General features: G+C 40.4%; 16 protein-coding genes across 16 annotated transcripts; all 16 read left to right on the top strand.

The window, feature by feature from the left end:
• Window positions 1-116: 116 nt before the first annotated feature.
• Window positions 117-1,445, top strand: TM35_000111200 (putative proteasome regulatory non-ATPase subunit 6; the record flags this gene model as incomplete). Its single annotated transcript, XM_029024829.1, has 1 exon — window positions 117-1,445. One exon carries the CDS (start codon window positions 117-119, stop codon window positions 1,443-1,445), a length of 1,329 nt encoding a protein of 442 aa, XP_028883652.1.
• A 325-nt stretch (window positions 1,446-1,770) lies between these two features.
• Window positions 1,771-3,177, top strand: TM35_000111190 (membrane-bound acid phosphatase 2; the record flags this gene model as incomplete). The annotated part of the gene is made up of 1 exon (XM_029024828.1): window positions 1,771-3,177. The coding sequence occupies one exon, from the start codon at window positions 1,771-1,773 to the stop codon at window positions 3,175-3,177; it is 1,407 nt and encodes a 468-aa protein (XP_028883651.1).
• A 482-nt stretch (window positions 3,178-3,659) lies between these two features.
• TM35_000111180 (uncharacterized protein) lies at window positions 3,660-5,498 on the top strand (the record flags this gene model as incomplete). Its single annotated transcript, XM_029024827.1, has 1 exon — window positions 3,660-5,498. One exon carries the CDS (start codon window positions 3,660-3,662, stop codon window positions 5,496-5,498), a length of 1,839 nt encoding a protein of 612 aa, XP_028883650.1.
• A 389-nt stretch (window positions 5,499-5,887) lies between these two features.
• On the top strand, window positions 5,888-6,883 carry TM35_000111170 (putative DNA repair protein; the record flags this gene model as incomplete). The annotated part of the gene is made up of 1 exon (XM_029024826.1): window positions 5,888-6,883. One exon carries the CDS (start codon window positions 5,888-5,890, stop codon window positions 6,881-6,883), a length of 996 nt encoding a protein of 331 aa, XP_028883649.1.
• A 499-nt stretch (window positions 6,884-7,382) lies between these two features.
• On the top strand, window positions 7,383-7,907 carry TM35_000111160 (uncharacterized protein; the record flags this gene model as incomplete). The annotated part of the gene is made up of 1 exon (XM_029024825.1): window positions 7,383-7,907. The coding sequence occupies one exon, from the start codon at window positions 7,383-7,385 to the stop codon at window positions 7,905-7,907; it is 525 nt and encodes a 174-aa protein (XP_028883648.1).
• Window positions 7,908-8,221: 314 nt separating this feature from the next.
• On the top strand, window positions 8,222-9,658 carry TM35_000111150 (uncharacterized protein; the record flags this gene model as incomplete). The annotated part of the gene is made up of 1 exon (XM_029024824.1): window positions 8,222-9,658. The coding sequence occupies one exon, from the start codon at window positions 8,222-8,224 to the stop codon at window positions 9,656-9,658; it is 1,437 nt and encodes a 478-aa protein (XP_028883647.1).
• A 241-nt stretch (window positions 9,659-9,899) lies between these two features.
• TM35_000111140 (uncharacterized protein) lies at window positions 9,900-10,313 on the top strand (the record flags this gene model as incomplete). Its single annotated transcript, XM_029024823.1, has 1 exon — window positions 9,900-10,313. The coding sequence occupies one exon, from the start codon at window positions 9,900-9,902 to the stop codon at window positions 10,311-10,313; it is 414 nt and encodes a 137-aa protein (XP_028883646.1).
• A 306-nt stretch (window positions 10,314-10,619) lies between these two features.
• TM35_000111130 (uncharacterized protein) lies at window positions 10,620-10,961 on the top strand (the record flags this gene model as incomplete). Its single annotated transcript, XM_029024822.1, has 1 exon — window positions 10,620-10,961. The coding sequence occupies one exon, from the start codon at window positions 10,620-10,622 to the stop codon at window positions 10,959-10,961; it is 342 nt and encodes a 113-aa protein (XP_028883645.1).
• A 376-nt stretch (window positions 10,962-11,337) lies between these two features.
• On the top strand, window positions 11,338-12,663 carry TM35_000111120 (uncharacterized protein; the record flags this gene model as incomplete). Its single annotated transcript, XM_029024821.1, has 1 exon — window positions 11,338-12,663. One exon carries the CDS (start codon window positions 11,338-11,340, stop codon window positions 12,661-12,663), a length of 1,326 nt encoding a protein of 441 aa, XP_028883644.1.
• Window positions 12,664-13,194: 531 nt separating this feature from the next.
• TM35_000111110 (DHHC containing zinc finger protein) lies at window positions 13,195-14,109 on the top strand (the record flags this gene model as incomplete). The annotated part of the gene is made up of 1 exon (XM_029024820.1): window positions 13,195-14,109. One exon carries the CDS (start codon window positions 13,195-13,197, stop codon window positions 14,107-14,109), a length of 915 nt encoding a protein of 304 aa, XP_028883643.1.
• Window positions 14,110-14,517: 408 nt separating this feature from the next.
• On the top strand, window positions 14,518-15,444 carry TM35_000111100 (putative DNA repair protein; the record flags this gene model as incomplete). The annotated part of the gene is made up of 1 exon (XM_029024819.1): window positions 14,518-15,444. The coding sequence occupies one exon, from the start codon at window positions 14,518-14,520 to the stop codon at window positions 15,442-15,444; it is 927 nt and encodes a 308-aa protein (XP_028883642.1).
• Window positions 15,445-15,805: 361 nt separating this feature from the next.
• Window positions 15,806-17,869, top strand: TM35_000111090 (putative structural maintenance of chromosome (SMC) family protein; the record flags this gene model as incomplete). The annotated part of the gene is made up of 1 exon (XM_029024818.1): window positions 15,806-17,869. One exon carries the CDS (start codon window positions 15,806-15,808, stop codon window positions 17,867-17,869), a length of 2,064 nt encoding a protein of 687 aa, XP_028883641.1.
• Window positions 17,870-18,350: 481 nt separating this feature from the next.
• On the top strand, window positions 18,351-20,036 carry TM35_000111080 (uncharacterized protein; the record flags this gene model as incomplete). Its single annotated transcript, XM_029024817.1, has 1 exon — window positions 18,351-20,036. The coding sequence occupies one exon, from the start codon at window positions 18,351-18,353 to the stop codon at window positions 20,034-20,036; it is 1,686 nt and encodes a 561-aa protein (XP_028883640.1).
• Window positions 20,037-20,399: 363 nt separating this feature from the next.
• Window positions 20,400-20,801, top strand: TM35_000111070 (uncharacterized protein; the record flags this gene model as incomplete). Its single annotated transcript, XM_029024816.1, has 1 exon — window positions 20,400-20,801. One exon carries the CDS (start codon window positions 20,400-20,402, stop codon window positions 20,799-20,801), a length of 402 nt encoding a protein of 133 aa, XP_028883639.1.
• A 263-nt stretch (window positions 20,802-21,064) lies between these two features.
• On the top strand, window positions 21,065-23,794 carry TM35_000111060 (putative protein kinase; the record flags this gene model as incomplete). Its single annotated transcript, XM_029024815.1, has 1 exon — window positions 21,065-23,794. The coding sequence occupies one exon, from the start codon at window positions 21,065-21,067 to the stop codon at window positions 23,792-23,794; it is 2,730 nt and encodes a 909-aa protein (XP_028883638.1).
• A 450-nt stretch (window positions 23,795-24,244) lies between these two features.
• On the top strand, window positions 24,245-25,423 carry TM35_000111050 (serine/threonine protein kinase; the record flags this gene model as incomplete). The annotated part of the gene is made up of 1 exon (XM_029024814.1): window positions 24,245-25,423. One exon carries the CDS (start codon window positions 24,245-24,247, stop codon window positions 25,421-25,423), a length of 1,179 nt encoding a protein of 392 aa, XP_028883637.1.
• Between the last annotated feature and the right edge of the window lie 91 nt (window positions 25,424-25,514).

The raw sequence follows: 25,514 nt of genomic DNA, 5'->3' as shown, positions 1-25,514 counted from the left end.
TGTTTTTTTTTCCGGTTTTTTTTAAATATATTTGTTTCTGGTATTTATTTTTTTTTTTTTTCTTTTTTCCTTTGTTCTTGTTCTCGAATTTTTTTTTACTGGGGTAAAGGCGGTAGATGGAGGAATATTATTACTATGATGAGGATGGCGGCGATGAGGAAGGCGAAGTGTGGGAAACGGCGCTGGAAAGCGCCTACGCGAATGCAAAGTCTATAATGAACACTTCCCCTGAGGAGTGCGCTGCTGGGCTTCACAGCGTTGTGTGTGATGACCCTATTGGAGGAAGATGGACATTTAAAGCGCTAAAAATGTTGGCACGACTTAGTTTGCGTACAAAAGCATATGAGGATATGTTAAAATATTACAACCGGGTAGCTAACTTTCGTCATGAAGATATTAATAATGGGGCTTTGCAGAAGGCCATGATGAAGTTTATGGATGAGGCACAACGCGTACCTGTGGAATATTTTGAGCGTGTACTTCAGATAACTATTGAAGCCTCATCCAAAAATATGAGAGCGTTTGGAAAACTTTGGTTTAATGCGAAACTCAAACACGCAACTTTATCGCTAGAAGCAAATAATCTAGATGTTGTTTTAGAGGAAATGGATCCTGTTGTAGCCTGGTGTAAGGAAGAAGATCAATTTTCTTTTAAAAAGAGTGCACAACTCTTTCTTTCATATGCTTTGCTTCTGGAGGTATATACAAAAAAGAATGATTTTAAGCGAATACGGGACACTTTTCTTTTAGCTATTTCTATTGTAAATACTATTCCTCCTTCTCGTGTAGCGGGTAGTGTGTTGGAATGTGGTGGGAAAATGTATATGCATATTCGAGATTGGTCTTCTGCATTTCGTTGTTTTTCTGTAGCATTTCGTAACTACAATGAAAGTGGTGACCCACGAAGAATAGAATGTCTTAAGTATTTGGTACTTACTTGTATGCTTAGTGGTTCTACAATAGATCCATTCGCCACTCATGAAACAAAAAATTTTGAGGATACAGCAGAAATCCTCCCAATGGCAAAACTTATGAAAGCATTTACTGATAATGATGTTCAGGAGTTCCTTAATGTCGTAGAAGAGTATAAGGAAACTTTTAAAGCGGATCCCGTTATTTACATGAACCTAGACTTGGTATTGGAGGAACTTCGTCTACAGTCACTGGTCGCGTACGTTGCGCCGTACGAGCGACTTTACATGAAACGATTGGAGGATGTTTTAGTTACCAACAGCGACGAGGTGATGCGCTTGTGTGTGAGGGCCACAATGCGGGGAATACTAAACGCTTCCTTAGATGATAGGGAGGATGTGATCATTGTTACTCAGAGAGAGCGGGAGGTGGTGGGGCAGGAATCTGAACGATTGCAGGCATTGCGTCGATGGAGTGCTGCAATTCTTGAGTTGAACGAAAAGGCAAAGAAGACAATCGGTCGTATTGTATAATTTCAAGACATTATCTTTTTTTTTTTCTTTTTTATCTGACTGACGCCATGTGTTTTTTTTTTTTTGTGATTCGCCTGCAGTTTTTTTGTTTTCATCTCCAATGTCTTTAAAAAAAAAAAAAGAAAGTATGATTTCTACTTTTCTTCATTCTCTTTTCTCCTCCTCCTCCTCCTCCTTCTCCTCCTCCTCATCTGCTCCGCTTTTTTTTTCCTTTCTACTCAGTCTATTCCTTGTTTTTTTTTTTTTAATTTCTTTTTACTGTTGCGCTGTTCCTGTTCCTTTTTTTTTTTGTTTTCTTTTGTAGGAAAATAAAATCTTACGAGATATGCGTCGACCAAACGTTCTTATTCTAACTGCATTGTTGCTACTGCCATTGCTTGCCTTTGCAGACACTCGGACCATTAAACAGCTCAGCTTTGTTCACCGCCATGGTGCCAGAGATGAACCTCTCGTCATTGATGGAAATCTCGTCTGGGATTATGCGCAACTAACTCCAAATGGTGAGAAAATGATGGCTAATTTGGGAAAACTCCTACGCAGAGTATATGGCACCTTTATACCATCCTTTAGCCCTGATGAGTATGATCTTCTTTCAGGAGACTCTGACCGCTGCATTCAATCTGCCTATGGCGTGGCTCAATCTTTCTTTAACGAAACTTCTAACTTTCTACCATTTGTAAAATACGGTCCAGTAGATTCAGATTGGCTTATGGAGTTTAATTACAACTTTCCGAATATAATTGCTCGCTCAGAGTGGTATTATTCATACCAAAATAATGATACACTGGCTCGAACAATGCTTTCTGAAGATGATATACTTGCTCTTGCTAGTGAATTTGGAGATTGGTGTTCAAAAACCCCTATGTTGTGCGCTCTCTTTGCTGTAGATGCTATTCAGTGCCGTATAAGTAACACTAACGAAACATCTAAACAACTACGTGATATTTTTCAAGAAAAACTACTCCCTATACAATATGGTAGCTGTAAGCACTTGTATGCTTTCCATCCGACTAATCCTTATGCTGTAACCGGTGCTCCTGGCTATGATTTGGCTGCTAAAATGCTAAATGATGCTCAAGGAGGAAATAAAAAAGTGTATCAGTACTCAGCTCATGATAGCACTGTTTTGGGTCTACTTAACACACTTGGTGGTATTCAACTTGATGACATGGACGAGAAATGGTTTCCACGTTTTGGGGCAGTACTAACTTTGACGACCTATACAGATGGTAATATCTCTTTTGGTTATGCAGAACCAATGCAGGAAGAAAATTCAACATTAGATTATTCATTAGATATTCCACCTGTTTCGGTACGTTGTCAAACCGCTTCTGGATTAGTATACTTGAGTTCAGAGTGTCCAGTAGAAGATGTTTGGCGTTATGTGAACAATTCAAAGCCAACTGTTTCAGATCGTTACTGTTATCTCTTACCAGAAGATCGATGTGATGTGATGGATACTGTCCCTTCTTCTTCTTGCCAATATTATCGTAAACACTGCCCTAAAGAGGCGTGTGGACCTAACGCCGTGTTAGATGCTCACCAAAACTACATCTGCGCTTCATTTGCCAAAAAAGAAAAAATAAGTCACTATGCTCTCTCAGCAACTCTTTCTGCTGTAATTGGTGCCGCTGTTGGTGTTCTTTTGGGGATCTTAATTGCTTTTTTCCTAAACAAACTTGAAGAGAAGGAGGATCGCCGACGACTTGTTTCACAGTTAGATAATGCATAAATCTACTACATTTTTTGTAGTTTTTTATTTTATTTTATTATTTGGTGGGGAAGGTAACCTCGTTCCTCTTATTAGTAGTAATCTCCACCTTTTCTTTCTGAGACTTCGATATAATTCGAAGGGGAGAAGAAAGGAATAAGGTGGGGAGATTTTAGGGACGGGACCGATTACTAAGGAATTATTTTTCGTTACCTCGTTATTATTGTTTCTTGATTGTAACGTACCCTTCGTTCATCAACTTCTTTCCTCTTTATTTATTTATTTATTTGTTGTTGTTTATTATTTATTATCTCTTATTATGATTTCTTGATAATGCTTGTTTTTTTTTTTTTTTTCTAATTTTTTTCTTTTCCTTTCTTCTCATTCCATCCTTTTTTTGGGGGTTTGTGGGTGTTAGCCAGTTTATCTGTCTCTGCTGTGCGGTTCATTGCCCCTCTTCTTGCTGCTGCTGAGAGTCACTGCGGTCAATCAACACACCGCCAATGAAGTCGCGCCAGCCGAAGCGGAATCGCATCAACATGCACGACATCATCGCCCAGCCGCTCGGGGCCCTCCCCGGCGCCGTCGACGCCATTCTGCGCCGGCCAGAGGAGTTGGACAATGTGGAGGTGCAGAGTATTTTCCAGCAGGCGTCTTTCATCATGCTGCGCGCGGAGGAGGGAATCGCCGTGCGGGATGCAGAGGCCTTCTGCGCACTCTTTAAACTCTTCTCGGAGGGATTCGCACGCAGTGAGGCATCTTTTGAAAAAGGCGTGGAGACATTCGGAATGAATCAGACATTGCTGCAGACATTACACGGTATCTTTCGCGCGGCTGTAGATCAACGAGCATTCCCACTGCAAAGCCACGCTATTGTGGAACTTTTGCAGGTTGTTGGAAGTCTTTGCGATGGTAACAGCACTAAAGATGCTTGCGGTCTTCTCTTTATGGAAGATCTTGCTACCATGTTGAATGATATGTATCTGCGTAACGTGGAAGAGGCAAGGAGTAACTTTCTCACTCAACGTGCCGTAGCAACGGCTCTTATTAATTTGGTGAAGGGATCTAAACAAAATAAACAACGAATTCTATCATGGAAGTTTTTAGAGGAATGTTGTGCATTAAGTGTTGATGTCTTTTTCCAATTACAGTGTGTTGAACTTCTTTTTCGTTTGTCAAGACATAACAAATCTCTTCTTGCAGATCTTGGAAACCGTCTTCGTCCTCGTATTTTGGATAGTATCCGTCATCTTCCGAATGATGCTACACTATTAAATAAAATGATAGAGATACTTAAGGATATTAACGAAGATCGAAAAGATGTCCTATCGTTTCCACTTAATCGTGTAGATGTAGCTCATACTACAATAAGTGGACCAACCGTCTCATACTTTAATTTACATTACCTTGTCATACTTGTGACATCTTCCAATGCAGATAATGTTACTATTCCGTATAGATCAATTCGTTCGGTTACACTTGGAAAGGATGGACGTGTTGTTTTTCGCCTTGATGAATTTCCAACAAAAATTGAGGCCTTAATGAATCGGGGAACTAATGAAGATGTTATTGTGCTTTTTATGGATCCTGAAAAACTCAACATGTTTAAAGAATCAAGTATACGTTCATGGATTATTGCAGCACTAGAAGCAAAGAAGGAACGTAAACGAGTTGCTGCACCAGAGAACGTTCCCCGAGAGGTTCAACTGGCTCAACCATCAGAGAATATAGAAGAAAACGCAAAACCCAAACGACATAGGTCAGAATCTATGCAGTTAACAGGTAGTGAAGCCAATGTCGTTAATGCTTTTCAATATGTTTTAAAAACCTCAGATGCAAAAACGGATGATCTACTAGAAAAGATGAAAGAACTTGTTAACTCTAAGAGAGAAACAAAACAGCGGGAAGTGACGGCAATTCTTAATGCATCATTAAATGAGATTCAACAGATTGTGGATGAGGGACAAGTGGTCACGGACGCCTCCCGTGATGCACTCAAGGAATGTGTGGAGGGGAACATTCAAAACATAGAGCAGAGGCTTCAAACTTCATTGTCAAAGGTTTCAGTGGTGGTAGATAAATTAAACCACGCACTACAGGAACTGAAGGGCAGCAATACAGCCATTCATGAACAAATGGCATGCATAGAAATTACTCTGCAACAATCTCTAGAAATAAGCCGTGAGGAGGAAGCAACTGCGTGTAAGGCGCTGAAGGCCGAAGGTGAGGAGAACATTGGACGGCTTGAAGTGATGCTGGATCGTAGTTTAATGGGACATTCAAATCCAATGAGCGTCATTTCAGAGTTTCTTCAAGCCAGTTCAAGCAGAAGTGTCTTTTAGTAAGAAAACCACTGTGTGTTTTTCTTTTCTTTTTTTATTGTTTTTTTTTTTTTTTTTTTTTTTTTTTTTTTTTTTTTTTTTTTTGTGTATCAGTCTCTTTTCGGTTTTCATTTTTTTTTTTTTTTTGTTTTTTTACTTTTTTCTTATTTTCATGTTGCAAACTCTATAATGACAGCAGAATGTGTTAGCAACCACTGATGGTGGAAAATGGGGTTTTATTTTGGTTATCAGATACCAAATGAATGGTTTGTTATCTTTAATAATAATAATAATAATAATTATTATTATTATTATTTTTCTTTGTTCTCTCTTTTTTTATTTTTTAGAGTAACCAAAAGAGAAGAAAAAAAGAAACAAAAAAAAGAAATTTGGATTCTGTGATATTACTCATGACGTGGGTTGAAGACACCGCGGCAGCACAGTTTCCACTTGCCACAGTTGTTAAACAACAAGGGACACTTCCCTCATCAAATTTGTTCACTACACTCCCAGTAAACCGTGTGCTTCGTGTATTCCAACTCTGTGCTTTGCAAACACAGGAGGAGTTAGTGGACATTTTGCGTAGTAGTCTGTTTGGAATCTTTGAACTGGAGGGACTACAAACATACCGCTATGCGTACCAAGATGAACTTATGTTTCTCCTAGATGCAGTCCTCTACTATGGATCTACATGGAAACGAGCTCAATCGATAGGAGATCGCATGCAGAACTTAGTGCTGCGGGATGAAGCCAAGGCGTTAGCGACGGGAATGACATCTGTGGTGCGATTAGACCCAACACTCGTACCAACACGTGGTCGTCTTCTTCTTCACGCCTTATTGACGGTATGTGTACCATATATGATTCGAAAAGTTCAGAGAAAGTCATTAGAGGAAGACTGGGAGCGTGAAAACCCAAGATCTCTTAAGGCCAAGCTTGCCAAAGTCATTCGATTGCTTTCTATTATTTGGTCCACTCTTTCGATTATTAATACACTTCATTTTCTCGCTACTGCACAGTATCGAACTCTAGTGGAACGTTTACTTTCCCTACGCCTTGTATATGGCACTCAAAAAACGCGACGTTTCTCAAATTTAATGTATTTAAACCAACATGTTACTTGGAAAACGTGGTCTTCTTTTCTTGCTCTGATAAATGTTGGTCGTTACATTAGTCGCTTGACTCGCTCTCTTCAGGCCTTCACAACACCTTCAGGGAATCTGGTTTCGAATGATACGGTATGCTGCGCCTGTCATGATCGTCCCACCATTGCCCAACGCTCCAACTGTGGACATGTCTATTGTTATTACTGCATCAAAAGTCGGCTTCTTGACGCTAAAATGGCAGGATCCTTTCGATGCCTACACTGCGGATCCACTGTCCATCAGGCATTCCCGCTCAAGTAGAAGGAAGCGAAGAAAACAAACGAACGAAAAATACGAAAAAAAAAAGAAACAGACAGGGGAACAAAAGAGAAAAAAAAGGCGAATAAACAATATTCTTATGAATGAGAAATGAAGGAAAACCGAGTGCAAAGGACAACAAGAAAAAAAAAAAAGAAAATAAGAGCTGGTGCAACGATGAATGCGATACCAGAAACCTCCTTTTGCACTGAATTTGGGTTACATCTTCTTGTTTGTGTTGGTCTTATTGTTGGGATGAATAAAGGTTGTATTCTCTTTATTTATTCGTTTGACATATATATATATATATATATATGATTATTTCTTTGTTTTACAGAGAATTATTTCACATTCGTTACGTATTGTAATAGTAACGAATATACCTTTTTTGGTTTCTCCGTTTTTTTTTTTTTTTTTCATTGCTTTTCAATGCTTCTTCCTCCTTCTTTCTCTTTCTATCTCTCTCTCTTTCTACTGGATGGAGTACTCTCTTCGTGTATAGATGGATCCTGCTGCTGGCATTTTTTCTCCATTTCACATAGAGGGAGGAGGGAAAAATGGCCTATTAGAGAACGCAGTGGAGGCGTTGGGAACAGCTGGCCGCGATGCTGATGCTGTTAATCAACGCGATGCTACGAAGAAGAACAGTAACAACAATAGAGTGAAGGAGAATGATTCGAGTCGTCGTGGAACTCCCTGTAGTAGTTGTGGTTCGGTTTATACTACAGCTATCGTTCCTGCTGGTGGGATGTATTTGTGTAATGAATGCGCTGCGGAACATGAGGCCAATCCAAAGACTTTTAGTTTTCCGCCGAATACATTAAAGTGCTGTCCTGCAAGTGTGACGGAGGGAAGTGACGGTGTTGTGCGTTGCCACGCCTGCCATGGATGGTACCACTTTGCATGTCTAGAAATACATGATAAGACTCTAAAGGATTATCTTGCGTTATCTACTACAAAGTGGTATTGCCCAGAACCCACTTGCTGTGAAAATATTCTCCAAGAAAAGTTGAAGAAAAAACGGTAGGACTTTCCCATTGGAAGTCTTTATCTTTGTTTTCTTTTTTTTTTCCCCTACTGTGTTGTACGAAAGAAAGAAAAAGAAAAGATGTGCCTTTTTTCTTATTTGTACGCTGGATGATGCATCTTCATTAATCCCCTATCTATCACAGGGTTTAACATTAGTTAAAATTGAGTCACCTATGTTTTTTTTTTTTTTTATTATTCTTTTTCCTTTTTTGGGTTTGTACTTTTCCACTAAAGCTGTAGAAGGAAGTACAAAAGTAAAGGGAATAACAGCTTTTGAACCAGGTGATGATGCGTTTTATTTTCCTCTTATTTATGTCGAATTTATTTATTTTGGGATCTAATGCCCTCTTATTCTTGGAAACCGTAGAACAACCACTCTATTTCACACGTTGTGCGCCAACAGAAGCCCACAGTGTGATAAGTGATAGTAAAATCAATACATTACTTGATTGGTACGTTGTACGGGGAGTGGATGATGTACAGTTTCGTGTTGCTTTATTGCTTCAACCAGAGAACAAAACAATTTCAGAGTATACAGAACCTTCTCTTGTTTTTATGGGCGATATTTCTTCACAATGCCGCAGTATTTCATCATCCTCATTATTATTATTACCATCATCATCATCATCATTATCATCATCATCGACAAGTGATCCTGTTAATACAGCATCAGTGACAGTATTTACTTCTTCCACAGCTGTTCATTTATTATACATTTGCGGTGATGACACTTCTGGTGCACTTCATGTACTCATCGCTCAGTGGCGTGATGGAAATTTGATTGTATCGGTGGACGAAACTCTCATGTCTTTGAGTATGGCAAAGAGTTGGCTTTTACCCCGTGATGTGGGAGCTGCTTCTACTCTTCTTATATATGTAGTCGGGATTGATGGAGCGACGAGTATGATTCTCCTTGAGGGAATGAACTCACTTGGGGCCCATCCCTCTAGTATCACGAGAATGAAACTTCCAGATAAATTTCTTGTGGGGGAAACAGAATTGGTGACATCTTGTTTTTTACCAAGTGTTGGGGTAAGTGGGCTTGTTCGATATTTACGCTCAGATGGTACTTTCCATTTTGAACTTTACCGGATTTTTTCACATGAACAGTCAGCAGAATTACTACTAGAGACATCTACAGCTATCTTCACGGACCTTAGTGCGGAAGAACGGCAATATTGCAGTTTATCTTCACGCGTTTCTTTTACGGATTGCCGTTTCACTCTCGTGGGGTTGGAGACTTTGCAAGTGGACGTTGCGGTGACGGCGATACTGAAGTCTCCCACTGCGGCAGGACTGCGAGATTTGGGTGGATGGGTGAAGTGCGGTGAAACTTTACTCACTGGAAGCGCTATCATCCAAGATGGTGGTCGGCGTGTGTTGGTGACACCACTGCGTCGTCTGCAGTTTAAATCATTGGTGTCTAGAGAAGATATCAATGAGGAAGAAGGAAAGATAAAGGGACATATGGGTCGTTGTATCTTTGATCAGAGTGACAGTAAACTTAACTGCAGTGTTAAGGAAAAGCCTCACTACGCCCCTATGCGTGGTGTTTCTCGTCGTTGTACTGCAGCACGGATGTGGTGGCAGCCCGCTACTACTACTTTTGCACCTGATCGATATCTGTGCAAATACGTAGGTGTTACTTTGACTGAGATTCTCACATTCAGTTTTATTTTTTTCACTACAGCGTTTGGCGTTCAATTGGTCGCAAAAATGCTACCAATATGGGTGGGTTATTTGGGTTAAATTGTTTGGGTATATATATATTGAATTATCTTTCCAGGATCCTTTTTTTTTTTGTGTGTGTGTGTGTTTGTTTCTCTCTGTGTTGAGGTATTCTGGTACATTGAGTGGGTTTTTTTTCTTTTTTATAAATTTGTGATTTTTAATTGCTTACTCTTCTACGGTTTTTATGTATGTATATATGTGTGTATATGTGCTTCTCTTGTGAACCTCTGCACTCCCTTATTGACTGCAAAGCAAAGGAATGGATAACAAAGCCCCAGGCACTGCGCCTCGCCCCGGTGGGTACGACACGGCCGGTGGAGGTGCAAAACATGAGAACTTCTTTCATCCTAGAATGAAGATGAAAGAAAAAAGTATTCAGCGAGCAGGTTTGCGCTCTTCTCGACGCACTGTGGCCTTCCTCATGATAGGCATCTCGATATTTGTTATCGGACCAACGTATATCGGTCCATTGTATGTGAACTACGTGGCAGGACAGAATTGGATGGAAAGAGCAAAGAAGTCTATCTGGACAAGACGAAACGAGAAGGACTTTGATCTATACATGACACAACGCAAGAACGGTTGGTTAGAATACTTAGGTCTCAAGCATTACAATATTGGAGGAGATGAAAACATTGGTGATATCCAAACTTACCGTCAAAAAGAACAGTAGTAAAACGTTGAACAAAGGTGTTTTTTTTTTTAGTCTTTTGACGTCTTTGTGTGTGTTTGCGTGTATGCAACACCAAGGTCGCTGTACCGCGCTCTTTTGATAAAGACGTATTATTGAATGGAATACACATGCACAGACACACACGGAAGAAAAAAAAAAGTGGATATCCACACTTATTTGTCTTGTACCTCATTTCCTCCCTTTTTTTTTTTATTGTTACTACTCTCTTCCTTTTTCTCTCTTTCTTGTGCTCTTTGTAATGTTAGAAACTGCTGAGTGTATATATATATATAGATCTAGGGGAAAATGGAGCCAAAAACTCAACAACAACTGGAGAGAACGATTCGGGAGACAGTGGCGGATGCCGATTCGCCGTTAGCGCAGCGTCACATTCGAGAAATGTTAAAGAAAAATAAGTTTTCTAGTGCTCTTATGTTGCTGGCGCTTCTCACTCCATCGGCGTTTCTTTTCTCCTTCTACTATTCAAAAAGTAGTTCTATTCGCGAGAAATGGCGGGATCCATACGAGTTGCCGCCGGGTTTCGATCCTAATAAAGGACTGAGTTCATTTGATAATTTGCCGAAGGAACGCATGGAACTGCCACCGGCGCTTGTCTTGAAAGGTTCTCCGGGACGCTACGGGGAATAGTGCTTGAGTTGATTTCACTCTTTTGAGTGTTCCCAATAATAATGATAAGAAGTTTATGTCGGGGTTTCTTGCGGTTTACTGTCTTGTTTCTCTGAGTATGGGGCGGTGAAAGGTATTGAAAGGAAGAAAAGAACTGTATTAGCATTCCCACCACTTTACAACGTTGTTTAGATTTATTCACTTTATTACCCCATACAACGTTTTTTTTTTTTTTTTGCGTCTAAAAAAAAAAAGTTAAAAAAATATTTTTTTATTATTTTTCGTTTCTAATTTCCTTACTTAACCATTTTTATCTACTTTTCTACTTCTCCGTTTATTCAGTTTTTCTTTTTTTTTCCTTTTTTTTTTCTTTTAGTTTAATGTTGTTTTCTTATTCATGAATATATTAGGTGATGTTTTTCGGCAAACGTTTCCAAGGCGTCTGCGTTTTGACAAGGCCTCTCAGATTCTGCATGCTGAGATGTTTATGCTGGCAAGGCGCCACAAACACCGGAAGTATATTCCAAAACAAGAGATATACGATGTGCTGAGTCGCTATGAACCATTACCTTACTCACCGTGGCTGCAATATCCTGTATTACGTCACATTTTTTTTATTCGACAGATTAACGGTATTCGTTGTCTTTTTGGAAAACCATCTTGGTTAATTAACCGTGCTGTAGATGAGGAATTTTGCTTAATTAAGAAATGGATGGAAACACAGGAAAAAGAGTTATCAAAAAATGTCAAAGGTGGACGTCTTGGGGATTTTGTTCGGCGAGAACGTTTCGTCACAGAGGTGTTGGAACCTTTTCACGTAGCAACAATGTATCAACGAGTGGCGCGTTTTGGTATTTTTCTCGTTATTGCATTATTGTTGCTTCTTTTTATATCTGTCAATGTGGACGCGGTTGTTTACTATTACTTAGTGTATTGGTGTGGGATGCGGCGGGGAGAGGTGCTGGAGTGGTTTCGCGGCATTACGGAGCGTCACATGGTGGCGGAAGTGCCTCCAGCGTATAAAAGTCTTTTGCCGCCGCCGTGTGTCTTGCGCACCGCAGACTCGGGAAGAGAGAGATACGATCTCAAGATCACGGAGTTTGTCTCTCCAAATGAGAAAATTATTATCTTGGCGATGCCGTTTCCACAAATTGGAGAAAAGACTTTTTTTACTTCACTAGGAGAGAAGGTTGCGCAGTGCGATGCTGTTATGATGGAAGGTGTGCCGTTTGACTATATCGACAAGATTGCTCCGGCAGCTTTATTTCCGCTGCGGGATGACACTTTCCCTGCGTTAGGTGTACACCACCGTTTTCTTGATATCTTGCGCAGTAAACAAGAACCACCTTTTTTGTATCCAGCGGGATCACAGCTGGGGTGGAAAGCATACTACATGCAATTTTTTATTCCATTTGAAGCACGTTGTGTCTACTGGCCAACATTATTTTCTGCCTCCAAGGGCGAGGCAAGAGTTGGTTGGGGACGACTGCGAGAACTTATCGAACAGGTCGCAGCAAGACAGTTGAATGATGATGATAAGAATGGTAGTTTAGAAACGGGGCCTTACGTCATTTGCCTTCCATGGACGGTGAATCAAATTGTAAATATGGAGGCCAGCCTAGTTAAGTATGGATTCCGTTTGGGTCGTGTCTTTGCTGTGAAGTGGATGGATTGTGATCACATGGGAGAACACTTTTGCCAATACTACGGTATCACAGATTAAGATGATTTGTGAAAATAGAATGGTGGTGGCGTTTTTATTTTTATTTTATTTTTTATTCGGGTTTGTTATTGTTATTTTTGTCGTTGTTGTTGTTGTTGTTGTTGTTGTCGACGTTGTTGTTATGAAGGGAAACGGGGTGGGGAAGGGTTTTCTGTGATGATACTGTACAATGATGTGCGGTTTTCAAGCTTCCAGTAAATTCATCCTTCTCAGGTCTCTCTGTCTGTATGTTTTTATCTATCTGTGTGTATTTTTCTTTATTACTTTTTTTTCTCTCACCCCCTCTGTGTGTGTGTGTGTGCAGGTTTTTATTTATTTGTTTGCTTTTTTTTTCTTTTTTTTGACAAACTGTTCATGCCCTTTTTTCTGTATCTGTGTCTCTGTTTGCCCACTCCCTTTTTCTTTTTCTCTCTTTTTTTGGTTTTATTTTTTTCCCCCCGATATATATATATATATATATGCATGAAAACGTTTGCAGTACACATTTGATGATGAGAAAACGAGATAAACAAGAAAGATAGTGAAGAAAATATGTCATGCAGCTGGAATAGGAATCGGCGAATAGGTAATGGTTACATGTGTTGTGGAGGTGCAATTTTTCTGGGTCCGGATTACGTTTTTATGCTAGCAACCGCACTTGTGATAATTCTCTGTTCTATTCTCTTCCTGATATTCACAAATGTATTGGCTGCAAAGATAGTCTGTGGTTTTGCCGCCATTACGACGCTTGGGCTTATGTGGCACTGCTCAACAATGGATCCCGGCATTTGTCCAAAGGCATCGCCACCACCGGAGAATGCCCCACCGCACGAACCACTGATGGAGTCCGTCACTTATGTGGATAGGAATGGACAGCTGCAGGATGCGGTGTTGGAGCGGAGATGGTGTTATGTTTGTAATCACTATAGACCATTGCGTGCTGTACATTGTCGTTTCTGTGATGTCTGCATTGCCCGGCGTGATCATCATTGCCCGTGGGTGGGTACATGCGTTGGGGAACGCAACTATCGATTCTACTGGGCTTTTTTGTGGTCAACTCTGTGGCTTACTCTCACCGTGATGATTGGTGGTATGGTGGGGATCATTCGAAGGTTAGGTTCCATCACAAGTAATTCTTCAGATGGAGGTAAAAATGCCTTTTTTTCAGTCCTTGCAGAAACACATTTTATAGAACCGTTACTGGTGCTGATTGCGTTTATTGCCTTTTTACTTGTAGCACCTTTAGCTGCCTATCATACAATGCTGGTTGCGCGAAATATGACTACCATGGAGGAAATGCGGGGAGGTCCCAATCATGTGCACTATTACAACAGAGGTGGATGCTGGGAAAATAGTAAGGCAACCTTGTTTTCATCGATTCCACCGTCAATGTTTCTGAACGAGAGGGGATTTTTCGCTCCTTCTGTTGAAGTTGTTGTGCAGAATGAAGAGAGAGAGAATGGGTAGCTTTTGCTATATTTGCGTTTCATAATATTATTAGTGGTATTTCCATTACTTTTATTACTACTTCAAGTTTTTCTCCCTGCTGCAGTGTTTGTTTGTTATTTATTTATTTATTGTGGAAAATAGGTATCTGTCTGAGTGGTCGTTTTGCCTCAGACTCTTCTTCTTTGCCTTTTTTTTTTGTTTTTCTTTTTTTTATTATGTTTCCCATTGATCATGTGTTGGTCTTGAAAAGACAACATCTCTTCCTTTTTTTGTTGTTGTTTGTTAATAATTACTGTTGTGTATATTATTATTATTGTTCTTTTTTTTTTTCATTTATTCTTTTTTTTTTTTTTTATGTTCTGGTGTAAAGATTGTTTTTTTTTTTTTCGTTTTCCTCAAAAGAATAACTTCATTTTATTTCATAAAATGCATCCAGCAACTGCACCGTATATTTTGCGTTCCATTTACAAGGATGAACACATTGCGGACACTCATCTCGCCCGCCCGCTAACGGATCTTGTCACCACTGCATTTGGTGCACACTTTACGAATCGCTATGATAGAGTTCTCTGTCAGTTAGCCAAAGGGGCATATGTTTTATTCGCACTCGTGCGGGGTCAGACACTCGGAGAAGAATTCTGTGATCTGCTCCCTGTTACGGGAAGTCGTCCCCCACAAGTGCTAGGCATAAGAAGAAAGGTATTGCTAGCTGTACTGCTCGCACTGGAGCCATTACTCCTCTTTCGGTTTGCTGTGAAAGTGTTTCCTTCCGTTCAGCCCCATGATGTCATTTCTAACATCAGTAAATGCGTGATGATGCTGCTTTTCATCTTTGAGACATATGGAACACTTACCCACCGTTTGCTTGGTGTACGCTACTTAAGTCTTATACCCTCACGAACACTCAAAAACGATGATGGTGCCCCTCGCAAGTACCTCGTGCTTGGTATTGTGATGTTACTAGAATTAATTATTCGACTGTGGAGGTTTTTGGAGGAACGACGATTAGCTCAGCGGCAAGATGCACAGAATCGCATTGGGAAAAATGCGGGAGATGGTATAGATAACAGTATGGATGATGATGATGATAGCGATGCGGAGGAGAATGGAAGGGCTGCATTGGGTAAATGCATGTTGTGTTTGAGCAACCGAAAACAGCCAACGGCGACGCTTTGTGGACATATTTTTTGTTGGAAGTGCTTGTCAGAGTGGATTAAGTCTAACTCCCAGGGTGCGATATGTCCTTTTTGTCGGAGGCGAATCACTGTTCAATCATCAGTGCCGCTCTATTTTTATGTGGCCAAGGAAGCGCCAACAGTGGGTGGTGGGGTGCAGGATGATGCATCAGCGTAAGAGCTTTTTTCCCAACACTTTATTTCTTTTTGTACAAACAAAACGTGTTTCCTTTAATTTTCACAAACTAATGTATATTTATATTCTCTTTTAATAGTGTATTATTTTTGTTGTTTCTCGGAAATCTTGCTTATGGGATATATACATATATGTTATCTTTTTGTTCTTTTTTTTTTTCCTTTTTCGTGTTTTTGTGAGTATAGGTACGTGTTGTGCGTTGGACTCTTTGTCTCTGCACTTTTCTCACCCATTGTAGATTCCACCTTTCTATCTCTCTATCTAAATATATATATCTATCGATCTGTCTATCTATATATCTGTATATATATATATATATATATATATATTAATATAAATACAGATGGCTTTGGCTCGGGCGGAGGGAATCATTCACGCCAATCCGCGGGCCTCCACGGTGGATCTCTCGGGTCTCGGCCTTGATACGTTACTTCCGCTCTTCCCACTCCTTGCCGTCATGCCGCGTCTAAAGTCACTTAAACTCGCACGCAATAAACTCACATCCCTCCCAAACGATCTCTCAGTCATACGACAACTGGAGTATCTTGATATATCGGAAAACCCCATCAATGGGTTGGATAGCATTATGAGTGGGCTTTCCACTCTCGTTGTGCTTAAACACTTGTACGTTGATCTCTCCTATGAAAGCGAGGAGGATGAGATCATTATCTCACTGCAGTCATTAGAAAGCTTCAACGGGACCTCGTTAACAGAGACATTAAATGATGCAGAAGGAGAGGATAGACGTGAGAGTGATGATGTTCAACGATTAAATGATACTCCCACAGGTATCTCAGTTCCCTCAATGCGTAATGAGACACCGCGACAATCATATCCACAACCACAAACACAAACACAGGTACAACCACGGCCTGATGTATTTTCTCATCAGTGGAGTGATGATGATACAAGGAATATGCAAGATCTTTACAATCTTGTTACTGAAGCCACTAACAACGTTTCCAGTACTAGAGAATTCAATGCGTACGTGATTAATGTCGTTCAACACCTAAATGCGTTGACAGCAGCTGAAGGAGATGCGGCAAGTCGTGAAGGTGAAACACTTAAGGCTAAGAAGGTTCTTTACGAATATTGCCTTGATGAATTATGTCGTGCGGCTAGAAAGAAAGATGCCGCTCTTGGACGTGCCTTTACAACAATTATAAAATCTCAAACAACTCTTCTTGAGCAATACGACCTTCTCTGGCGCCGCATTGCAGGTGACAAAAATGAACGCATTAATGTAATGAAGAAAGACATGCAAGATGCTATTCATGAAATTGAGTCACTCATGGCTCAGATTGGCCATACAAACAGAGGGAGCGGCAATATTACTTCTCCAGAAAAAGAGATGGAAATGCGAATGCTGCAAGAAGAAATTGGGCGACTACGCACAGAGAATGAGCGTTTACAGACAAAGTTGCGCTTTGCGGAAACTACAGGATGTAGTCCAAACCCAGTTTCTGTCTCTTCAATACGTCGACCATCCGCCTCCGCTGATCGTTCTCAAATATCACCATCACAGCCGCATGTTCCGCAGTTTGGAAATAAGGTGTTAACGCTAAAACAACTAAAGAGTACGATTGAGGATATCTATGCATCAAAGAGCAAGTATGATATTAAGTGCTCAGAGAGTCATCTTCCTCGTGAAACAATGGAGCAGCACATGTATACATACTTAAACCAACGATATGGACTGAAGCATATTATTCTTGATTGGGCTACTGCCATCATTCAAGGGGTAAAAAAATACAGCCCAGAAGAAAATGACGTGGCGGTGTTCGGAAAAATTCTTCGAAATGAGATTGATGAAGAGTTTCGTTTCGTTCAACGTCAAGTTCGTGAAACTGTGCACGAACTTCTTCGCATCTACATAAAGGGTAAACGACCCACAAAAAGTGACATGGAAATTGAAAAAATAGTACAGAAAAAAGTTAACAGTACGATATTAGAAGATGAGTGGGTTGATATTGTTAAGTACATGTACAACACAGAGGATGCGGTGTCTCTCATAATGCAGATTCGTGACCATTTACGTCAAATATCTCAACCCCATCGCCGTCGTGCTGCGACTCAAAAAAGTCAAGACATCGCAGGAAAAGATGAAGTGCGGTTACCTTACATGGACTTTGTGCATATTCTGCTGGATTTCCAGCTGAAGGGACACGAACGCTTTCTCGCCCGTTTCCTCGCCATATTTCGGCAGCACGACCATGATCGCAATGGTATTGTTAACGCCCAGGAATTCGCCGCCATTTTGAAGAGCCTTGACGCTTCCAAAACAGACGAAGATGTGAACGCTGTATTGGAGCTTATTGATCCTTTTGGTAATCAGCTCATCACATACTCAGAGTGTGTGACTTTTCTAAGCAATGAAATTGTTAAAATGATGAAGGCATCTGAGTGAGTTATTACTCTGTGTCCCTCTCTCTCTCTCTCTCTCTCTATATATATATATATATATATATATATATATCTTCCTTTATCACCTATTCCATTATTATTTTAACATCGGAAACGAGAAGAGAATATTACAGCGTATGTGTGTACCAACTATACAAAATGAAGAAAAAAGGAACTATTATTGTCATTATCATTATTTTTTTTTTTTAGATTTTAGGTGAGGTTTTTCATTTTTGAGTTCGTTTCTTTTATTTTATGTGTATCGCTGTCAAGAATATTTTAAATCCACAAATGGTAGGCTCTGTGATGTGAGGCCTAGTGCTATTTTGTTACTGTTTTTTTTCTTTTTTTTTCTTGACTCGGGGAGTACTTATGTATATAATATATATTTATGTATATGTTTTCTTCTTTTCTTATTGGTAAATTATATCTATTTTTTTTTTTTTTTTTTATGATGTGCTCTAGCATGCTTGTAGGGCAAAGGGATGCAGGATGTATGTACGCTTCCTGTGAATGTTGGTGTTGCAACCCATGTAATGACACCATCTCTCGTTGGTCATCTCGGCATTACAAGTGATGCACTGAGTTCCATCTTTTCCTCATCGCAAGGGAGGAATGTACACACACATCCACCACCGTCAACATCCAAGGATATCAAGAAGGCCATGGAAAAAGTTCATGACTATAACGCCAATCACTTAAATACATTTCTTCGTGGATATATGTTTGGTCGCGCACCAGTCGCAGAGGAAGTTTTGTCAAATATACGAAGACTTTCTATTAACTCCAGCGGTGAATGGGCCTTTCAGTGCCAATCAGCCGCGTTGCGGATGTTCCTCGCTGAACTAGAAGCACGTGATACCGGAGTGATACCAAAAGCAAAACACGAGGACTCTTTGGTGTTAACAGAGTTGCGACAGGCCTTACCAGAGTACCGAGGAAAGCCTCCTTCTATTTCTCTGACTTGCTGTCATTTTCGTTTTGTAGGTGATGTTGATCCAGAAAATATAGAACAAAATGAGCGTAATTTCTCAGCAAAAGTTTCTATTAGAAATGATGGGATCTCTAAGTGTACTATTAAGGTTTCTGAGGTTTACACAGTTGTAGATGGTGAGGTTGTTTTTGGAGACTATCTTGGTTCTTCAAGTGGAGGAGATCGTAATATTCGTCAGGGAGAAGTTGCCACATTTCACTTCGCATTACGATCACCTCCTAAAAGTCAACTCTCAACATTTGAGCAGGTTATCGTTCTTAGTGTGGATGTTTATGTGAAGGTTTTTGTAACCTTTGCTATTCTCTCACCAAGACAACGGTCATTTGGTCTTGGATTTCCTAAATGTCTTGCTCTTATGGTGCGGGGTTCACCTATTGGTACCTATGCAAGTCCTCTTATGCTACAACTGCTAAAACATCAGTTTATTCGTCTACAGGGATTAGCGAATAAGGATATTGGTCATCTATTGATAGGTAAATCTTCAAACTTTGCTACCCGAAATCGTGAAATTATGCGAGAAGCCACACGTGTAAAGGAAATATTAGAAGAAGAAATGGATTTTATGGAAGTTCTAGAATCATATCGTTCTACACTGCCTAAAAAGTCCTTGGGAAACTTTGAACTTCCCGAGTCCTTTGCGCAACCGGCAGGGTACCTTCCTGGTGGTATATTACCAACGGCGGTTGCAGCAGTCAGTAGTATGTCCTGTTTTCCAAATGCTACAACCAGACTACCCACAGCTCTCACAAATACTCAACCTGATGTATTGATGGGACTTATTATGATATTTTTAGCTGAACTTGATGTGACTATTTTTGATTCCTCACTTCTTCTTTGTGAACCAATGACATACTTGGAGAGTCTTCTTCCGTACCTACGTGGAGTGGTTCTTTGGATAGTTGATTTATGCGCAGGACTTTTAATTCATAAAAGTTCAAATGGTGTATCGTTACGTCATTTGGCACTAACTTTTGCCGCTTTGCTGATGCGCAAGAAACTTCAGTTTGACGCAGTTAATACTTATAGTGTTTTTATAGATCCTCTTGCAGGTGACGTAAAAAAAGAACCACAAGGTAACTCTCTATTAGCGGATGTGGCATTGCAACAGAGTGCTGTTACGGCATTTGTTCATTGGATAACCGTTTTTAGTTCTTGTTATGGAAAAAGTTCTTCTTGACCTGAAGTTTTTTAATGTTTTCTTGGTGTTTGATCGTATCTATTTCTATTTGGTTCAGTGTAAAATATCTTTTTTTTTTTCTTTTCCTATCCACCCCTCTGTGTATAGGTATGTCTTTATCTCTCTGTGATTATGTGTCAAGATTCTCTTGGAAGTAAAGAAAAATAAAAAAGTATGCTTCATTTATCTTTTTTCTTTTTTTTCTTTTTTTTTTGTGATGTTCAGCATTTTTTTTTTTTTTTATTGGTTTCCGTTTAGGCACCTTGCTTTGGGCAATTTTTTTTTCCCATAAGTATTTATATATATATATATATTTGATTCCTTTGCAACATAATAAACGAAAACTCTTTGCTTCCGGGTGGGATGGAAGATCAAATTCCGCGACAACATGTACACCCAATTGCAAAGTGGGTGGCTGGTTTATTTAGTCCAATGTCACTGAAAGATCAAAGGATGGTATTGAGTGGAGTGGCACGAATGCTATACGGTTCTCTTTTTATCTCTCTTATTTTGGGATATGTGGTGGGACTAGCTTACATTACATTCTATGGACTAGCTGCGGGATTTGCTGTATCACTTCTTTTGTTTGTACCGAATTGGTACCAGCGCGAAGATGAGGATCAGCGGTGGTGTGATGAATCGGATGTGAAGGAGTATTACAGGATCCGCCAAGAGCTCTTGGACCAGATGGCAACAGAACAAGAAAAAGAACTGATAGACCTTCCGGGCGATAGTCAACAACAGACAGAAGAGAAGAATAAATAATGTACGAAAGGGAGAAAACCAGAAACTGAAGACAAAAAAAAGAAAAACAAGGACTACAATATACTCTATTCTTTCTTTGCTTGATACTACTAAAAGAAAATGAAAGAAAAAAAAAAATAATTTTATTTTATTTTATTTTGTGCCAGGATCATCAGGAGTGTTGTTTCTATAACGTTTTGCCGTTATTCCGTTTTTCCACACAAACCATTTTTTACTCTCTGTAGCTATTAGAAGGGGCGTCAGTTTCAGGCCTCTTACGACCCATGAGACGGTGGACCAGCGACTCAGATGGTGAGTCGGATCCTGTAAGAGATAATAACCCGCTCTTGCCCTCAGGGTATCGGCAGAAGTACGGTAATTACAATAATATCAGCATCCAAGATGGATCTATTTTGGCAGCGGAGGATAATCGTACCCCTGGATTACCAGAAGAAGAAACCACTGCTCCCACAACCGCGCCTTCACAGGAGGAAAAGGAGAGTCATCAAAAGAGGTCCATCACAATGGAGTACGGTGACGAGTACTTTGGAGAAGTAAGAGTAGATAGAGGAATAGTGATTCCACATGGTCGTGGAACACTTCAGTCGATTTTGGGCAAACATTGCTACGTGGGAGAATTCGTCAATCGCAGTCGTGATGGTTACGGTAAGTTAGTGACAGAACGTTATGTTTTGTGGTCAAAGTGGAAAATGAATCGCCCTGATTTATCGAATTCTGCTCGTATTGACTACGACAATGGAGACAAGTACTGTGGTTTCTTATCACTACAGCAAGACAATACAATGGCACAACAACTTTCTCGCAGCTTGAGGAATCGTTTGTCTAAATTCTCCATTTGGGTTCAGACGACTATGCCTGTGCGTGAGCGATGGGGAGAACTTGTCGGTTCTAACGGTGACCGTTACTTTGGACAATGGGAAGATAATTTACCTTCTGGATTTGGTTGTTTAGTTTTGACCAATGGTGACCGCTATGTAGGTCTTTTTGAGGCAGGTAAATTCCATGATACAGGAACCTTATTTTCGTTATCCTATAGAGGATACAATACCAACTGTTCCCCTCCGAGTGGTGCAGATTTTCTGCTGGTGCGAGAGCAACTTCAACAGGAGGTTGAGGAAGATGGAGTAGATAGAAATAATTCTACTATTCCTACTATAGGTGAATCAACGTTTAGGCCGTTGGGAAATACTAAACAGCGATGGAGTGGTGTAATTTTTGATGGTGTTTGGGAGAAGGGTCGTTTCATAGGTGAAGGTTACGTTACACTACCATGTGGGTCAAGAATTTCTGCAGAATGGAAAAGCGCTTCTCATGCAAGTAATGGCCGTATATTTCTTACTGCTTCTTCAATACACACACAGGAAGGAATGAATGCACGTGGATGGTTTCAATGTTTTCACTGGGAACCACTACTCTGTGGGGCCTATGAAGAGACAAAAATGCGGGAGTACGTGGCCTGTGCGCCTTACCGTGATCGTCTCTACAGTGCTACAACTCCTGAAGAGGTTCAGGCAGTACTAGCGGATTTCTGCACTAACCAGAGTGTTGTACGAAATGCGCTAAAAGTATTCCGCCGCTGTTTTTTTTTCCTTCACGGTACATGTGGAAAAGATAGTGAAATTGGTTCCGGTTTAGGTTTAAATAAACTTGGATGGTGTTATCTCCGTAACGCATATGGTGGTTGTATCCATCATGGACGTGGTCGTCCTATTACTGTTGGGGATGTGGATTTGGCAATGACGGATGTAGTTTCTTTTGTTCGTTCAGTGCAGAGATGGGTTTTAGAGATGTTAGGTGATTCCGCTCTTGCAGATGCTAGTTCTGAAATTTTCGTTGCTCGTAAACTATTAGACTACATGCTGCGGGATGTACATGATGTTTTATTTAACCTCTATGTGCAGGCCTTCATTGAAGAAGATGTTTCACTTTCCGCTTCTCTTGAACGATTACGGGAACATACGACTTTAGACGATCTTGGGGTTGTTTTTGCACGACAGCAAAGCGCGGAGAGACTCTTTGATCCCTACGCTGACGCTATTCACAGTATTGACCAACTTGGTCGACAAGCGCTTACTTTCACTAGCAAATTACGGGTACTTGCACAGTGGTCAAAAGAGATTGATCTCTCTGCACGGCTGGCACAAGTTAATCTCGATGACAAGGCGTCTTCTTTACTCTCACGGGATTCTGCAAAGCTTGAATTAGGCTCCGCTGATGATCTTCTTCCTATTTATCAATACGTCTTGATAAAGGCGAAACTACCCTATCTGTATGCTCATACCAAATTATTAGTAGATTTAAGTAGTGAGGATATGTTTATGGAATTTACATCACCAGAAAATTTCTTCGTTACTACACTTCATGCATGTACCATGATGTTAGCAAACTTAAATCCTCTTTTACGCGATGAGTTTCAGGTTTTGGCACCATCCACTCTTTTTGAAGACCGACTTCGTTCCAGTATTAAATCTCTCAAGAGATTAGCATTATCTTTTTTGGAGAACTTTTCATCAAGTACAGGAGAAACCTGTGCCATAATAGACAGTAATACACTACACCATATTGGGTTGGGATATATTAAAACATGGCTACCAGAGGCCCTTGATGTCCTCTCAGCACAAAATTTTCTGCCCCCTGAGAGAACGGATAAAGTAATTCCGATATCTGAGTTATTACAGACTCCAAAGGCAAAAAAATTCTTTCAACTGGATAGACTTCATTGCCCGCGTGAAGTGTCTCTCTTCTGCTGGCTTGCAGCTGCCAATGTTGTGTCTGTACTTGGCCTGCGCCTTGTCATTCTATCGACGAGTACCACCGATGACTCTTCGTCTTTGCTGCCAGTGGACGTTGAGGCCGACGTTTTCCTGCGGCGCTGCGGCTGCGGTTTGACTGTTGGTGTTGCAGGAATGACGATTGCATTTCAGTTGCCGGTGGCGGTACTGCCACCATCCTTCTTTCACCGTGCTGCTTCTCTCCTGCTGCTCACCTTGTAGGAATTGTCTCTCTCTCTCTCTCTATTTGTGTGTGAATGTGAGTGTTTATATACGTCTTGCGAAGGAGAGAAACCAAAACAAGAAGAAAAAATGAAACCTCCTCTCTCCCACCCACAAGGGTGAGAAAAAAAATCGAACGAAATTGAAAGGAATGGAGGTCCCAAAATGGGTTTTACTGTTATGAATGATTTCATTTGTTGGTTTACAGTTTCTGGTTTTTTTTCTGTTTTTTTTTTTTTTTTCTTTTCTTTTCTTTGCATGCTGTCTTCTTCCCTACATCTTGTTTTCTCTAGAAGGTGAAGAGATCCCATTACCTGCGGACATCTGAAAATACAGAGAGGTTCCGCACTACATCCTATCACCTAGACCTATACATATATATCTATATCTATATCTGTATCTATATATATTTATATATATAGATAAGGAGAAATATCAGGCAAATCAAAAATGTTTGCAAGACTGTTTAAGAAAGACAAAAAAGATAAGAAGGAAAAAGAGGAGGAACGTGCCAGTGAGAAGACAGGAGACAAAAAGCACCAAAACAATGAGAAAACAGTGCCACCACAGGAGAAACTAACTAAAGATGACTTTGAGACCATAGATGTATTGGGAAAAGGTTCCTTTGCACAGGTAGTCCTTGTCCGCCGTGTTGGCACTAAAGATTACTACGCAATGAAGGTAGTCAACAAACAAGGTCTACTTGAGCATAACCGATATCGCGATGTATTTATTGAGCGTAATGTACTATCGCGCATTAATCATCCTTACTTACTTAAGCTCTATTGGACCTTTCAGTCTGAACACAAACTCTTTTTTGTGATGGAATATATGCCAGGTGGGGATTTAGATAAGTATATGAATTCTATCCCCTCTAAACAGCTTGATCTTTTCACGGCGAAGCTTTACGGTGCAGAGATTCTTTCTGCCATTCTTTGTTTACATGAGCAAAGCGTTATCTATCGTGATTTGAAACCAGAAAATATTCTCTTGACAGCGGAGGGACATTGTGTTTTGGCCGATTTTGGGCTTTCTAAAGATTTTTACAATGAAAAAGATGGTGCTGATGGAGTAAACAAAAATATGCGAGCGAATTCTTTTGTTGGTTCTCCTTTCTATGTGGCGCCTGATGTACTAAAGCAAAGTGAATATACCAACGCTGTGGACTTTTGGTCATTTGGTATTCTTCTTTATCGCATGCTTTGTGGTCGCACACCATTCAATGGAAAGAGCATGAGAGAAGTGTTTGATAACATTCTTTACTCAGATCTTCGTTTCCCAAGCAGCGTGCAACTTCCTCCTGAGGCAAAGGATTTGATAAGTCGTCTTCTCGTGAAGGATGCCAGTCGTCGGATTAAGGGCCCTGAAGTGAAGGCACATCCCTTCTGGACGGGTATTAACTTCGATGAGGTAATGGAGAAAAAAGTAAAACCACCCAAGTGGACGCCAATTCCACCTGTAGAGCAAATACTGGCGGAACGGGCAAATGCCGCCAGTGGTGCTTCTTCTTCAAAGACTCCTGGCAATGTGGTGAACACACCCGCACAGTCATCGCAACTGAACGCGCGGCAGCAGCAACTCTTTACTGGGTTCTCTTGCACAGCGGACAATCATTTGAATAACAACTAGACTTCCTATTCTCTGTCAAAATGATAGAGTGAAGGAGTTAGTTACAGCAACAGAAAGAATGTGGATATTGCAAAAAAAAAAAAAAAAAAAA

Source organism: Trypanosoma theileri, assembly GCF_002087225.1.
Source record: "Trypanosoma theileri isolate Edinburgh chromosome Unknown TM35_Tth_11_V1, whole genome shotgun sequence".
In the NCBI taxonomy this organism is placed as follows: domain Eukaryota; phylum Euglenozoa; class Kinetoplastea; order Trypanosomatida; family Trypanosomatidae; genus Trypanosoma; species Trypanosoma theileri.
The sequence above is the reverse complement of the archived record's forward strand: the minus strand, read 5'-3'. Positions and strand labels throughout refer to the sequence as shown.